Source organism: Pelophylax lessonae (genome assembly GCF_965119305.1).
Source record: "Pelophylax lessonae genome assembly, chromosome: 1".
NCBI lineage: Eukaryota > Metazoa > Chordata > Amphibia > Anura > Ranidae > Pelophylax > Pelophylax lessonae.
In genome coordinates this window covers 574,672,035-574,687,249 of record NC_138768.1, presented here as the reverse complement: position 1 = coordinate 574,687,249, position 15,215 = coordinate 574,672,035, and the positions used below count along the sequence as shown (strand labels likewise).

At 41.4% G+C, this 15,215-nt stretch overlaps 1 protein-coding gene across 1 annotated transcript in view; it reads right to left on the bottom strand.

Annotated features, from left to right (window-relative positions):
* LOC309544572 (17-beta-hydroxysteroid dehydrogenase 13-like) overlaps positions 1-6,441 on the bottom strand; it is a 43,706-nt gene extending 37,265 nt beyond the window's left edge. Inside the window, exon 1 of the mRNA XM_082243477.1 lies at positions 6,161-6,441. Within this exon, the coding sequence (XP_082099603.1) occupies positions 6,161-6,370 (210 nt within the window). The 5' untranslated portion in view covers positions 6,371-6,441. The remainder of the gene's footprint in view (positions 1-6,160) is intronic.
* Positions 6,442-15,215: the final 8,774 nt, after the last annotated feature.

Here is a 15,215-nt window from a genome sequence, read left to right as displayed (position 1 = left end):
GGCATTGCCAGAAGGATCAATGTGATCTTAAATCAGGGGTCCCATTCATCAGCAGTTCCTTTGGAGGCAATTACTACATTACTGTATGTTATGTTGATAGGACTTTTTTGGGTTAAACTTTTTTTTTTTTTTTGCTGCAATTTTAGTTTGATAGTGCCTTTTTTTTAGGCTAAACTGCCTTTTTTTACTGCAAGGCTTCCTGTTAAAAAAAAAATGAGCTTTTGTTTCAAGGGTGGTCTTTTGGGTTTTTTGTTTTTTTGGGGGTTTTTCTTGATTTTTGCTTGGGTTTTTTTTTTTTTTTCATTTTGGGATGCTCAAAGAACAGCATTCACTTGTTACTGACCATCTGTTCTTGGAGTTGCCTTTTATTCACATAACACCTCTTCATCATTTGAAAAAAAACTAAAACTAAGTGAAATCAATGCTTACACTTAAAACACCTTGCATTATATCACTTGCATTCAGTACATACCACTATCCCCATACATTAGGCTTACACCAGTTAGGCCTACTATCCCTGATAAAAATGTCCTTCTGCTGGCCTATTTTTCACTGTTGTATCATCTGTGAGACTAATGAGGAGGTGAAGTCTTTGTGGCTGTCCCTTCAAAGAGATGAAACAAATGGTAAAAAAAATGTGGGTGTATGCTACATGCCCCTTTACCCTAAGGATGAGGGGGAGACCCATCTTCTTTCACTGTTAGAAATTATAGTGAGACAGGGTGATGTTGATAGGGTGGACGAAACTGCAAACTCACCTAAGGCCCATTATTTCTTGATCATATTGTAGGACAATTTCATGAGTCAAATGATGGAAGCCCCAACTAGAAATGATGCCCTGGACCTAATTTCAAAGAACACAGAACTAATTGCATATGTGAAAGTAAGGAATAATTTAGGAAATAGTGATCACAGCAATTACGTTAGCTGTAAAATATAGGAAAGGGGATAGGTTGGAATACTTTAAGGATATATTAAACAGAAATATTTTTCAGTGCATTCCACTGGGCAACAAATGTAAAAGAGCAAAAGTTAAATCTGGGTGGTTAAATGCTAAGGTTAAAAAGCATATTATTGGGAAAAAAAGTGTCCTTTCAAATAAAAATCAGAAGGGTCGCCATCAGCATTCCGAAACTACAAAGAATGTAATAAGAATTGTAAGAATTGCAAGCACATGATTAGGGCAGCTAAGATAGAGAACAAGATCATTTGTAAAATAAAAAAATAAAAAATAGAATACAAAAAAAAAATTGCTGAGGAGAGTAAAAAACAAAAGTTCAAAAAAATAATAGTAAAAAGGCTAGGTCAGAATATATTAGCCCAAAAAATATAATCAGGGGAAGTTGGTAACAAGTGACTGGGAGAAGGCAACTGTATTAAATACATATTTCTCTTCCATTTATATGGATGAAATTTAGGGGTATATAAAACAAGACAGTAATTTTAATTCTATTATATTAAATGTACACTTGTGGCTAACAGAAATCAGTGTTCAAAAAATACTAAAAGACTTAATGTGAAAAAATCAACAGGACCAGATGGCTTACATCTCAAAGAATGAACGTTTATAGCCGGACCATTGCTTCTAATTTTTCAGGACAGCTTACTGACAGGAATGGTACAAGCAGATTGGAAAAAAGTGAAGATGGTACCAATTTTCAAAAAACGGCTGAAATAGATACCTGGCAACTACAGACCAATCAGGCTAACATAAATAGTATGAAAACTATTGGAAGGAATGGAAAGAAAGCATATCCAGGAATTTGCCAGTGAAAATGGTATCATTAGTAGTAACCAACATGGATTTATGAAAGCTTGTTCCTGCCAGACCACCCATTTACCTTTCGAGGAAGAGGTGAGCTGTAATTTTGAAAGAGGAAGGCATGTGAGCCTCATGTATCTAGATTTAGCTAAGGAATTTGATAAGTAGCTAAAAAGGCTTAATTTACAAAAGAAAGTAGTTTGCCATTAATGATATTGTATGCACCTAAAACACTGGTTACAAGAGTGCATCCAGGGGGTTAATGGCATATTTTATGAATGATCTAAAGCTGTTAGCAGTGTGCCCCAGGACTCTTTCCTGGGACCCATTCTGTTTAACTTGTTCATAAACGATATAGAGATTGGAATAAGTAGTTCAATCCCAGTGTTTGCAGATGATACAAAGTTAAGCAGGCTAATAACTTGGGAGTGAAAAATATGCATGCCCTGGAGAAGAGACACTTAAGAGGGAATATGATTGCAACATTCAAATCTTTAATCTTTATTCTTTAAACTGTATCATTAGGAGAAAACTATTTAGGCAGGACTCACAGGCACTGACTAAACCGTATGATTGCAGACTACTTAAGGTCCAGGGATAATGAGGACAATCTTTGAAATAAAAACTATTAATGAACTATTGGGTGTCTGGATTGGACAACTAGCCAGAGTTTGCACAGTATGTGCTGGAGATTCTGGAAAAGCTTATTGATGTAAACCGTGTCGACCTCTTGCACATTTCAGCAAATCTAATAATGAACTAGGAATATATATGGCCTATATTGCTTGATAGGGATTTGCTTCCATGTGGTTTTAACATTTTATTTTAAATTTTGTAATAAAAGTTCATATTTCTTATATATTTCATGTGTTTGTCCTTTCTAGCACCAGTAAAGTCCAATATACATGTTTTTTTGACATGCTGTACCCTAGGCTAAACATTCTCTTTAACCACTTTAATACAGGGCACTTCCCTCCCTTCCCGCCCAGGCCAATTTTCCCCTTTTAGCGCTGTTGCATTTTGAATGACAATTGCGCGGTCATGCAACACTGTACTTACACCAAATTTATATCATTTTCCCCCCACAAATAGAGATTTCTTTTGGTGGTATTTGATCACCTGTGCGATTTTTACTTTTTGCTAAACAAATAAAAAAAGACAGAAAAGTTTGAAAAAAGAAAAAGTTTTTTTGTTTATGTTATACAGTTTTGTAAATAAATAATTTTTTTCCTGCACTGATGAGCACTGATGAGACTGCACTGACAGGCACTGATGAGGAGGCAATGATGGGGTGGCACTGATGGGGTGGCACTGATAGGCGGCACTGAGAGGCGGCACTGATAGGCACTGATATGTGGCACTGATAGGTAGCACTGATATGCAGCATTGGTGGGCACTGATAGGCGGCACTGCTGGGCACTGATAGGCGGCATTGATGGGCACTGATAGGCGGCACTGACGGGCACTGATAGGTGGCACTGACGGGCACTAATGGGCACTGATAGGCAGCACTGGTGGGCACTGATGGGCACTGATGGGCGGCACTGATCGGCACTGACGGGCGGCACTGATGGGCACTAATGGGCACTCATAGGCAGCACTGGTGGGCAATAATGGGCACTGGTGGGCGACACTAAAGGATGGCAATGATGGGCACTTGTGGGCAGCACTGATAGGGAGGACACTGGTGGGCATCACTGATGGGGAGGGCAATGGGGGGCTCCCTGAGCCCTGATTGCCATCCCTGGTGGCCATAGTGGGCATCCCTGGGGTCATAGTGGGCATCCCTGGGGTCATAGTGGGCATCCCTGGTGGTTCTAGTGGCATCCCCCCCCCCGAGGGTCTGCACTGGTAATCAATGATCTGATTACCAGTGCTGACCCCCCCCCCCTGTCAGGGGAGCCGCCGATCGGCGCTTCTTTACTCGTGCCTGTCAGGCAGGAACTAAGGAAAGCCGATCAACGGCTGTTCCTGTTTTACTATGTGACCAGCCGTGATTGGACACGGCTGATCACATGGTAAAGAGCCTCCGTCAGAGGCTCTTTACCGAGATCGGAGGTGCAGGGTGTCAGACTGACACCTCGCATCACCGATCGCCGCTCTGCGCGCCCCCGGGGGGCGCCCAGAGCGGTGTTATCCTGCCGCTGTCATATGACGTCCGGTCAGGATAACTCAACCACATTCCCACCGTCATTTTGTAATAGGGCGGGCGGGAAGTGGTTAAAGAAGAAGTAAACTCCCCCCAAAAAAATGAAAAAAAAACAAAACCTGTAAGATAAAGGCATAATGAGCTAGTATGCATCGCATACTAGCTCATTATGAAATACTTACCCTTAAACGAAGCCCCCGCAGTGCCGCCCACTCAGCAACAGGATGGCCAACATGTTCGCGTCCTCCGGCCATCTGATTGGCCGGAGGCACGATTACATCACTCCCGCGCACGCGCGAGGGAGCCACTGTTCACGGCACAGGGCTCTGAAGGAAAGGCACGGGTGGCCGTTCCTTCAGAGCGCATCATGCGCCGATGATGTAATCGGCTGTATGCACTGTAAATATCTCCTAAACGGTGCAAGTTTAGAAGATATTTATAGCACCTATAGGTAAGCCTTAATATAGGCTTGACTATAGGTAAAAATCTTTAAAGTGGGTTTACAACCACTTTAATTTGCACAAATGAAGCACATCAAAGACCTTAAACAGACTTAAAATTTGTCTTAAGAGCCCCTGTACACATAAAGTATACCTGTCGCTTTAAACTATGGCTTAAACTAGAATTTAAAAAATATATAAAGAGGGTGCACTGATATGAACAAAAAAAAAGCTGCAACCAAAGATCCAAATACCCGATTTGGAAAATTAAGTGAAGAAAAAAGTGGTCTGATAAATTGAAATCCAATAACTGGACATTGGACTTTGGACACTGTCATTTGGGCTCATTATCACACCCCTATTGGGGCACTTCACATTGATAGTTTTTAATTGATGGTGGAAATCACCATTGTCACTCTATCTATATGTATAGTCATATTTGTGTTGTTGGCTTAATCACTGGTATCATATATTGTTAAATTTGTGGTTTAAGTATTAAGCACAAGTGATTCAAAATTTGTTTAGCGCACCAGACCACTTTTTTCTTAAATTCGAATTTTACTTGAGCAGCTCCATTCTCCCTTATTTTACCTTGGATCCCTAAAAATCACAGAGAACTCTCCCCTTCAGACTTAATTTGCACCGAGGCCCGCCAATACTTCCCTAACCCTGCTTCTCTTCTTCATTTCTAATTCACACTGCCAAACACATGACGCACGGTTGCTGCATGATACTTCAATACAAAATTCCCTTGGGCTTGGTTTTAATCCCCCCCCCCCCCCCCCCAAAGAAATAACAGACATTCAGTAGGTGGTAGGATCGCCAAAAAAAAAAAGAATCCACCAAAAATAGGCAGCCTGCCAAGTTTATCACAACATTACTCAAGCTGAGATGAAAAGAAACATTGTATCATTTGGTTCTTTTAGATCAAAGGGCCGAACTTCGGTCTGTAAATGACAGAGGTTTAACCACTTAAAGATTAAAACTTTTTCTGACATTTGTTGCCTACAAGTTAAAATCAGTATTTTTTTCTAGAAAGCTACTGAGAACCCCCAAACATTATATATATATATGTATTCTTTACCAGAGACCCTAGAGAATAAAATGGCGGTCGTGGCAATATTTTATGTCACACTGTCTTTGCGCAGTGCTCTTTCAAAAGCAATACACTTTAAAGCAGAGTTCCACTCAAAAGTGGAACTTTCGCTTATCTGTCTCCTCCCCCCCCCCTCCCCGTGGCACATTTGGCACCTTTCAGGGAGGAGCGAGTACCTTGCGAGGTACGTCAGAGGTTCAAGCCCCCTCCCTCTGCTTCCAGGCCAATTATCGAGCGCAGCGCGCTCCGCGCAGCATGCTCCGCGCATGCACAGCAGGGACTGCAAGGCTTCACTGCCAGGTACCTTTACCGGCAATGGCAGGGGCAGCACCCAAAAGCCGATGGAAACATTGGCTGCGGTGCCAACATCGCTGGATTCCAGGACAGGTAAGTGTCGCAGCTACAGTATGTGTGCGGAACTCTGCTTTAGTGAATTTAAGAAAAAAATAAACAGCTAGCTCAATTTTTTTGTGAAAGATGATGTTACGTCAAGAATCATTATATTTATTCTAAGCAAAAAAATTGTGATTCTGATTTTATCCAGAATCGTGCAGCTCTAATACAAGAGCATTTTACCAATCAAGCTGAACTATCTAGGAGACCCAAAAAGACTGTTTCCCTAGTACATGGTAAAGAAATCTGCATTGGTGTAAGCTTTCATTTGTTGCTGCCTGTGTTATGAGCTGAGTAGGGAAATCTGATCTGTGTCTTACCTTATTGATATCCCACAATACTAGCACAGACTGAAGTTCAGCAAATTCCTTGGCTGTATTTCGTCCTATGCCATGCCCAGCGCCTGTGATCAGTACAATTTCTCCATTCACAGCCTTCCTTTTCACAGGAATAAATAATTTCACAAATGACTCCAAATAGGAGTAGAGGATAGTAAGCAGCAGCAGAAGGATTTCTACAATCACATTCATTGTGGCTCATGCATGCAAATGTTTGTCACTGAACTAGGAAGAGAAAGGTTGAACTTGTACAGTAGCTTGGAGTGACTCACTGCTCAAAGTCAAGCCCATCTGTTAACTCATACGTTGCCTTTACCAGACATCTTCTTGTCATTTTACCACTGTTATGGATTTTTGTGTCTTTTAAAAATAACCATTGGCAAATGTGTTTTTTTTTTTTTTCACAATAATGTATTTCTCTTAAATGATAAAATCCTGAAAATAAAAAAAATAAAGACTAGTGCATTATATTTTAAAATACTAATATTAAAATCCCACACTCGTTGCAAAAATATAAATGTGCAACATGTGTAAAAATTACAGAAATATGCAATAATGATAATAAAAAAAATGGGCAGTTGTCACATAGTTAGTTAGTTGAAATGTTGAAAAAAGACACGATTCAATCTAGCCCAACCAATTTAAAAAAAAAACACAACCATACAATCCCATATACACAATCCTATACCCACAGTTGATCCAGAGGAAGATGAAAACCCCCAGCAAAGCATGATCCAATTTGCTTCCTTCCCGTTCCCCCGAGAGGCAATCGGATTTTCCCTGGATCAACTTTACCTATAAATGTTAGTACCCAGTTATATTACATAAAATATCCTGATATAAGATAAAGAAAACTTTTGCCAATAATGCTACACTATACCATTCAAATCACGCATATAAAATCACTGATACATTATGCAAGAATACTGTGAACATTGAACATATTCTAAATACAAAGTCCAAATGTCCCAGGTGAGTGAACATTGGAAAGCAGTAGTAAACTCCTTGAGGAAAAAAAAAAAAAAAAGCTTCCAACTGCAAGGAACTATCATATTGTGCTAGTATACACCTCATACTAGCACATTAGGCAACACTCAAGCCGGGTTCACACACAGGTTCAAGCTCGGGGTTCGGTGCATCCCTGTTCACTAGACATGGGCTAAATGATCCCAGTTTGTGCCAGAACTTTCGAACATCACAAACGTTCGGAACAGAATAAGGAACCCCATTAAAGTCTATGGGACTTGAACTGGAAAAATCAAAGGTGCCCATTTTGAAGGCTTATATGCAAGTAATTGGGCATACAATGGTTATGGGGACCCAGGTACATCACTGGGGGACATGTATCAATGAGAAAAAGTAAAAAACATCATTTTCAAATAAACAGTGATTTACTGATACTTGAAGTGCATCCATAAAAATGAGAAATAACATTAAAAATTAAATATTCCTTTAAATATAGTGCCTGGGGGGGGGTCCCCTTAGTCTGCCTGTAAAGAGGCACGTCTGTACTGTGTAAGCAATATACTGCTGCAGCAATGATGACATTTATAAAAAATGACATTTTCCCTGCAAGCTTTCTTTATTTTGTAAACGAGCGCTTGGGGAGCCAGTATCTATAATGAAGCTGCACTGGGAACAAGATTAGAGATTTTTTGGATAAATTCTGGTGTCCCTTTCGCAGACTTTGGATAGAAGTAACAGGTGCAGAATAATTAGTCTTTGGGTGTTGGAGGCACCTTCTCACCATAACCCTATAGAGGTACTCTTAATGAAAGCAAGAATTGGCCTTGCTGTAATGATATGATGTGAAATGATATGCATCTGTCAAACAGTGGCGAAAAAATTGGGCTTTGGGTGCCTGTAGGTAAAATGAATATCTCCTAAAGGTGCACCATTTAGGAGATATTCATTTTACCTACAGGCAAGCTTATTTATAAACTTACTTACTTAAACTTAAGTAACAATAAAAAAAAAAAAAAAAGTTTACTACCACTTTAACCACTTCTATACTGGACACTTTCACCCCCTTCCTACCCAAGCCAATTTCTGCTTTCAGTGCTGTCACACTTTGAATGACAATTACTCAGTCAAACAACACTGTACCCATATGAAATTTTTATATATTTATTTTTTAGACATATAGAGCGTTTTCTTATATATTCACCACTGTTTTTTTTATTTCTAATATATAAATGAAAAAAAAAATAACATTTTGCAAACAAGTAAATTTTCTTCATACATTTTGACCAAACTTTATACTGCTACATTTCTTTGGTAAAAATAACCCAAAACAGTGTATAATACTTAGGCTGGCCATACACTATACAATTTTCTTGTACAACTTTCCTTTAGATTTACCAAAACCATGTAATATAGGGTCAAACCTAAACACTTTCAATTTGTATGCAATCAGGCAGGCCCTTGCACTACATAGTTAAAGGTAAATCTAAAGGAAATGGAATAAGAAAATTGTATAGTGTATGGCCAGCCTTATGCCCTGTACACACTATCAGATTATCTGAAGACTTTTGTCTTCAGATTTACCTTTTCTATGTAGTGCAAGGGCCTGCCAGATTGCAAACAATTTGAAAGTGTTTAGGTTTGACCTCATATTATATGGTTTTGGTAAGTCTGCAGACAAAAGTCTTCAGATAATCTGATAGTGTGTACAGGGCATTAGTCTGTGGGAAGGTTGTAGAGTCTAGAAACTATGGTACCTACTATTGAAAATTAATCACACCTGATGTACTGACGGCCTCTGTCATTTCTTGGGGTCCTAACATGCCAGGAAAGTACAACTGCCCCCCCCCTCCCCCAAATGACCCATTTTTGGCCTTTCTGGAAATTAGACTGTCCAAGGTATTTAGTAAGAGGCATGGTGAGTTTTTGGGAGTAGTATTTTTTTCCACAATTCCTTGGAAAAGGAAGTTAACCACTTTAAGAAGGATTTGCCCCCTTAATGACCAGGCCCTATTTTGCGATTCAGCACTGCGTTACTTTAACAGACAATTGCGCAGTCGTGCGACACTGTACCCAAATAAAATTGATGTCCTTTTTTTCCCACAAATAGAGCTTTCTTTTGGTGGTATTTGATCACCTGTGTGATTTTTATTTTTTGCGCTATAAACAAAAAAGAGCAACCATTTTGAAAAAAAAACAATATTTTTCACATTCTGCTATATGACATTCTCAAAAAAAAAATTTTAAAATCAAAATTTTTTAACATTTTAGGCCAATCTGTTTTCTGCTACATATTTTTGGTAAAAAAAAATTGCAATAAGCGTATTTTGATTGGTTTGCGCAAAATGTATCGCGTCTACTAACTACGGGAAAGATTTATGTCATTTTTATTGTTTTTTTTTTTTTAACTAGTAATGGTGGCGATCTGCGATTTTTTGCGGGACTGCGTCATTGCGGCGGACAGGTTGGACCCCTAACTGACATTTTTGACACTTTTGGGGGTACCAGTGACATTACTACAGTAATCAGTGCTAAAATATGCACTGTTACTGTAATAATGACACTAGCAGGGAAGGGGTTAACCCTATGGGTGATCAATGGGTTAAATGTGAGCCTAGGGGAGTGATTCTAACTGTGGGGGGCGTGGCTTGTGAAATGACCCTAGACATAAGATCCTATATAGAAGGATCACATGAGCTCTATGATCATTTCAGGGAGAAGAATGTCGGTTATGCGCGGGAAGCTAGTGGGCGAGCGAGCGGTGCCGCCGGCGCGCTTACGCCCCCACTCGGCAGCGGGGAGCGATCGCGGGTGTCAGGCGGCAATCGGAGCCGCCTGACCCGTGCATCGGCTTCCCCGCTGCCGAGTGGGGGCGTGAGCGCGCCGACGGCGGCGCGCACTCGCCACCTAGCTTCCCACGCACGACCGACGTAGGTCTATGTCAGTTTGCGCAGGAGAGCCACCCTGCCTCAGTAAATAGGCGGCGGGTGGTCGGGAAGTGGTTAAATAACACACAAAAATGTCATATTAATAACTTATTTCTCACACACTGCATAGGCATACTTGCAACTACACCCCAAAACACATTCTGCTACTCCTCCTGAGTATGGCAGTACAACAGGGGTGAGATTTTATTTTATTTTTTAAATCGTGCGACTTCATCTGAAATCGTACGGTTTTAAGGCTGCATGTCAGTGCAACTTTGAGTGCGATGTCTATGCAATTTGCATCTTAAATCGCAAAATGTAGTGCAGGAACTACTGTAAAGTCGGTATCACACCGATTTGGACAGTGTGATTGCCGGTGTTCTGTCGAATAGTGCAGATAGTCAGATAATGCCTCCGACGATCTGCGAATGCACAGCACTGATCGTCGGAGGCATTATCCGGCGATCAGCAAATGCAGTAATCGACAGAACACCGACACGTTAACACCGGCTGGTGTGTGCTGTGCTCTCCTAACTGAGTCACCTGCCCAGCCTCCCTCACCCCTCCTGCCATGCAGGTCATATCGGACTGCCTCCGGTGTTCTGTCGAATATTGCATTTGATGATCGTCGGATAATGTCTCCAACGATCAGCGCATGCACAGATTTGACATCACGCCAGCTGTAGAGTGACGTCAGTTTTGTGAATGCGCAGATGGTCAGAGGCATTATCCGATGATCTGCACTATTTGACAGAACACCAGCAATAGAGTGCGACTTGTCAAGCAATTTTACCTGTCAAATCGCATGACAAATCACTCCAATGTGAAAGTGTAAAAAGACCAGGCCTTCTTCGGACAGTTTTTGTTAACAAGTAAAAATCTATATTTTTGCTAAAAAATTACTCAGAACTCCCAAACACTATATATTCTTTTAGCAGGGACCCTAGAGAATAAAATGGGGGGTTTTGCAATTTTTTATGTTACACAGTATTTTCACAGTAGTTTTTCAAATGCAATTTTACACACTAACACAAAAATACACTTTTATGAATTTTAATGCATACAAACACAATAAAATACCCAATTTTTTGTAAAATAGTTTTTGGTAAAATATAAAGTATGGTGTTGTGCTAAGTAAATAGATACCAAACATGTCATGCTTTAAAATTGCGCACGCTTGTTAAATGGCACCAAATCTTGGTGTTTAATAATTGCATTGAAGCACATTTTGTTCTCATAATAAATGAATAATCCTTTGCAATATTACGCTATGTGGCTTATCCTTCTCTGACTGTGTTTAATGCAAATGGTTGCTGAATACCCGGTTGTGGATTAAAATTCCAGGCCTGTATTCCTGCTGTGGACACACTATGGCTACATCTTACTGACAGGGTCACTGAGCTAACCGGATGCTTAATGGTGAGAGCGTTAGCTATCCAGTAGGTTTTTAGCATATTCCATCTCTATAATTTGAGATCTCCCCAGTTTGGTAAGAGGCCATCTATATTTGTTTGAAGAGCACCTTTTTGCACTAGAGCACTTTATACTTTTTAAGCCCCGGGCACTTTCCAAAGCAGCTGGACATTTTATGTTTTATTACGAATTTATCGAATATGGACTCTGTATCTATATGATTTGCACATACACACATTAGGTGATATATATATGGATTTCTTTATTTAATTTTTATATAATTTTATGCACTGCTATTTTTTGTACTGCCTTGTTAATTGACTTAAATGGACAGCACACTTTTCATTTTACAGGGTTAAGAAAAATAGTCATTAATTTACTTTCCTGTGACTTCCATTCCAACACCTTGAAAAGAATGGACTTTTATCAAAAGATATGGACCCCTAAATTAAATGAGGTCACAAGCACCCTCACAATTCATAAGTATGAATCATCTCATGTGGTGGTGAATGGCATGGCTCCACTGTAGAATCTCAAGGGATGTATCCCAAAAAAACAGAAAAGGAAAGAAAGTAGAAAGAAAAGTGCTTCACACAGTGTTGTAATGTCAGGTCCACAAGTATTATGCAGTGGTTACATGGGATTATGAACTCCTGGCACCCCTTGTTAATATTCATTAACAACTGGTTTAGTTGTTAATCACTTGCCCACTGGGCCCCTTTACCCCCTTCCTGCCAAGGCCAATTTTCTTCTTTCAGCGCTGTTGAACTTTGAATGATAGTTGCGCAGTCATGCAACACTGTACCCAAATTACATTTTTTCTTTTTTTTTTAAAGTTGGTATAAAATTTTGGAAAAAGGTAATTTTTCTCCTTCACTGATGTGCGTTGATGAGGCGGCACTGATGGGCACTGATAGACTGCACTGATGAGTACTAATTAGGGGTGGCATTGATGGGCACTGATAGACTGCAATGATGGGCACTGATGGGTTGGTACTGGTACTGGTGGGCACCGATGAGGAGGCACCTTTGGGTACTGGTAGGCAGCACTGATGGGCACTGGTAGGCGACACTGATGGGCACTGATAGGTGGCACTGATGGGAACTGGTAGACGGCACAGATGGGCACTTGTAGGCGCACTGATAAGTGACACTGATGAGGAGGCACTGATGGGCACTGATTGGCAGCACTGGTGGGCACTGATTGGCAGCACTGGTGGGCACTGATTGGCAGCACTGGTGGGCACTGTTTGGATTGAACTGATAATCAGGACACTGATAATCAGTGCTCTGATTATCAGTGTAGATGTCAGCATGAGGAAAAGAGTGCCGATAACCGGCTTCTATTTACAGCTGTGATAAGCTGTGATTGGACACAGCTGCTCAAGTGGTAAAGTGCCGCTGATTGGCTTTTTACCCTGATCTGTGATCAGCAGTGTCCTCCAGGCACTGTGATCACAGAGCGCACCGCCCACGTCCTGCACACAGCAGGCGCAATCATGGGACGGCCACCCAGAACTAGCAATCAGCGCTGTAGCCATCATTCAGCTATAGCACAGTTACCAAGTGGTTAATGGGGTCTTTGTACTGGCCACTTTCTTGGCTCTTCTTTTGTCAGTTTCAGGTACCCCCTTCTTCCTGTATCCGGCAAGATTTCAGCTATTAAATGTTGCTGGGCAGATCAGCTAGTTTCCTTTCACTGTGTGATTGGCTGAGGACTTTCTTAGGTAAACCTCACTTTTAACCACTTTACCACCGGAGGATTTTGCTGTCTTACGTCCAGGCCACTTTTTGCGATTCGGCGCTGTGCGACTTTAACTGACAATTGCGCGGTCGTGCGACGCCATACCCAAACGAAATTTACGTCCTTTTTTTCCCACAAACAGAGCTTTCTTTTGATGGTATTTGATCACCAGTGCGCTTTTTACTTTTTGTGCTATAAACAAAAAAAGAGCGTTTATTTTGAAAAAATAACAATATTTTTAACATTTTTTTATATGAAATTCCCCCCAAAAAAAATGTAAAAATCAAATTTTTTTAAAATGTTTAGCCAATTTGTTTTCTTCTACCTCTGTTTGGTAAAAAAAAATCACGATAAGCGTATTTTGATTGCTTTGCGCAAAAGTTATTGCGTTTACTAACTACGGGAAAGATTTCTGTCATTTTTGATGTTTTTTTTTTTAACGCTTAATGGCGGTGATCTGCGATTTTTTTTGCGGGACTGCGACATTGCGGCGGACAGATCGGACCCTTGACTGACATTTTTGACACTTTTGGGGGTACCAGTGACATTACTGCAGTAATCAGTGCTATACATATGCACTGTTACTGTAAAAATGACACTGGCAGTGAAGGGGTTAATTTTATTGGAGAGGGAGGGGTTAATGTATGCCTGGTGCTTACTGACGTGTGGGGGGGGAGGTGACTGAGTGACAGAAGGACAGATCGGATGTTCAGCTATGCTGAACACTCCGATCTGTCAGTCCCTGTCACTTAGGAGATCCGCCCGCTCTGTTTACACAGGCGGACGGATCTCCTCACTCGATTCCCCGACGATCGGGGCAGAGCAGCGGCGATCGCCGCCGCTCCTCCCCTGGCCCGACTCCCGCTGTGAATGAAAACAGCGGGAGCGCGCCTCCGGCGGCGCGCGAGCGAGCGCCGCCTACAGGGGGAGGAGTCCAGCAACATAGGTCTACGTCGCTGGACGGGAACGAGCCACTTTGCCGCAGTACGCTCCATGTGAGCGGTCGGCAAGTGGTTAAATATTTTCTCCCTGAGCTGTTTGTCAGCAGTTAGAACTTTAATCAAGAGAAGCTATCCCGCCCTTCCTTCTGTTTGTCATGGCTATCCTTTTTTGGGGGTATTGGCACCCACTATTATGGGTGGACAGTTTGGGCTAAGACTTTAGCGCTGGTTCACACCAGATGCAGTCCATATAAACTGTGTTTATTATAAAAAAACAAAAGTACCATTTACAAATTTCTGCAGAATAATAATGTACAAGCAAGCGCCTCGCCGTTCAATCCAGCCACAGTGAGCATGAAGATGTCAGCATGCTATGCTCCACCCTGCGCGTTTCATCTGCGTCTGCACACAGTGGGACTGAATGCATGGATGATGCACAGAGTATGGCCCTTCACATGGGTATATGCTTCAATATGTTAACAAGGGCTTACCATACCTTGGATGTGACTACAGCAAGGAAAAAAACACAGAATTTCTAGGATTGCACCCAGGGATAAAAAATGAAAGCAAATATATAAAAATATTTCCCATGTATTAGTCACAACCTGCAAATATTTGAAGGAATCACATATGATGGAAAAATATGAGGCACAATTCACTGACAGGGCACCACTTTCATAGAAATATGAAAAGAACAAGTAGGGGGGGCGTGGCGACCGCCAACGAACATGGCCGCATAGAGCCTGAGCTCCGCTCCACTCGTTTTACACCTCCGCCGAGCCGCCTGACATCCACTCTCCCCGCCGCTCCTCCAGAGGAGAAAGAACCCTGCTCTCCAGTGTCTCAGAATATTTATCCACACTCCAGCCCCCTACTGGACACTTCCCCTCCAGGGATAGGCTGGAGCCAGATAAATATTCCACCTGATTGATTTGAATATCCTGTCCTAAGCTCTGGAAGCTTCTTCCAGAGGCAGGGGAAAGCAATCAAACTCCCAATCTGTGAGACCCTGAACAGGCCAGGACAAACAATCAGAGCTCCCTTTAATA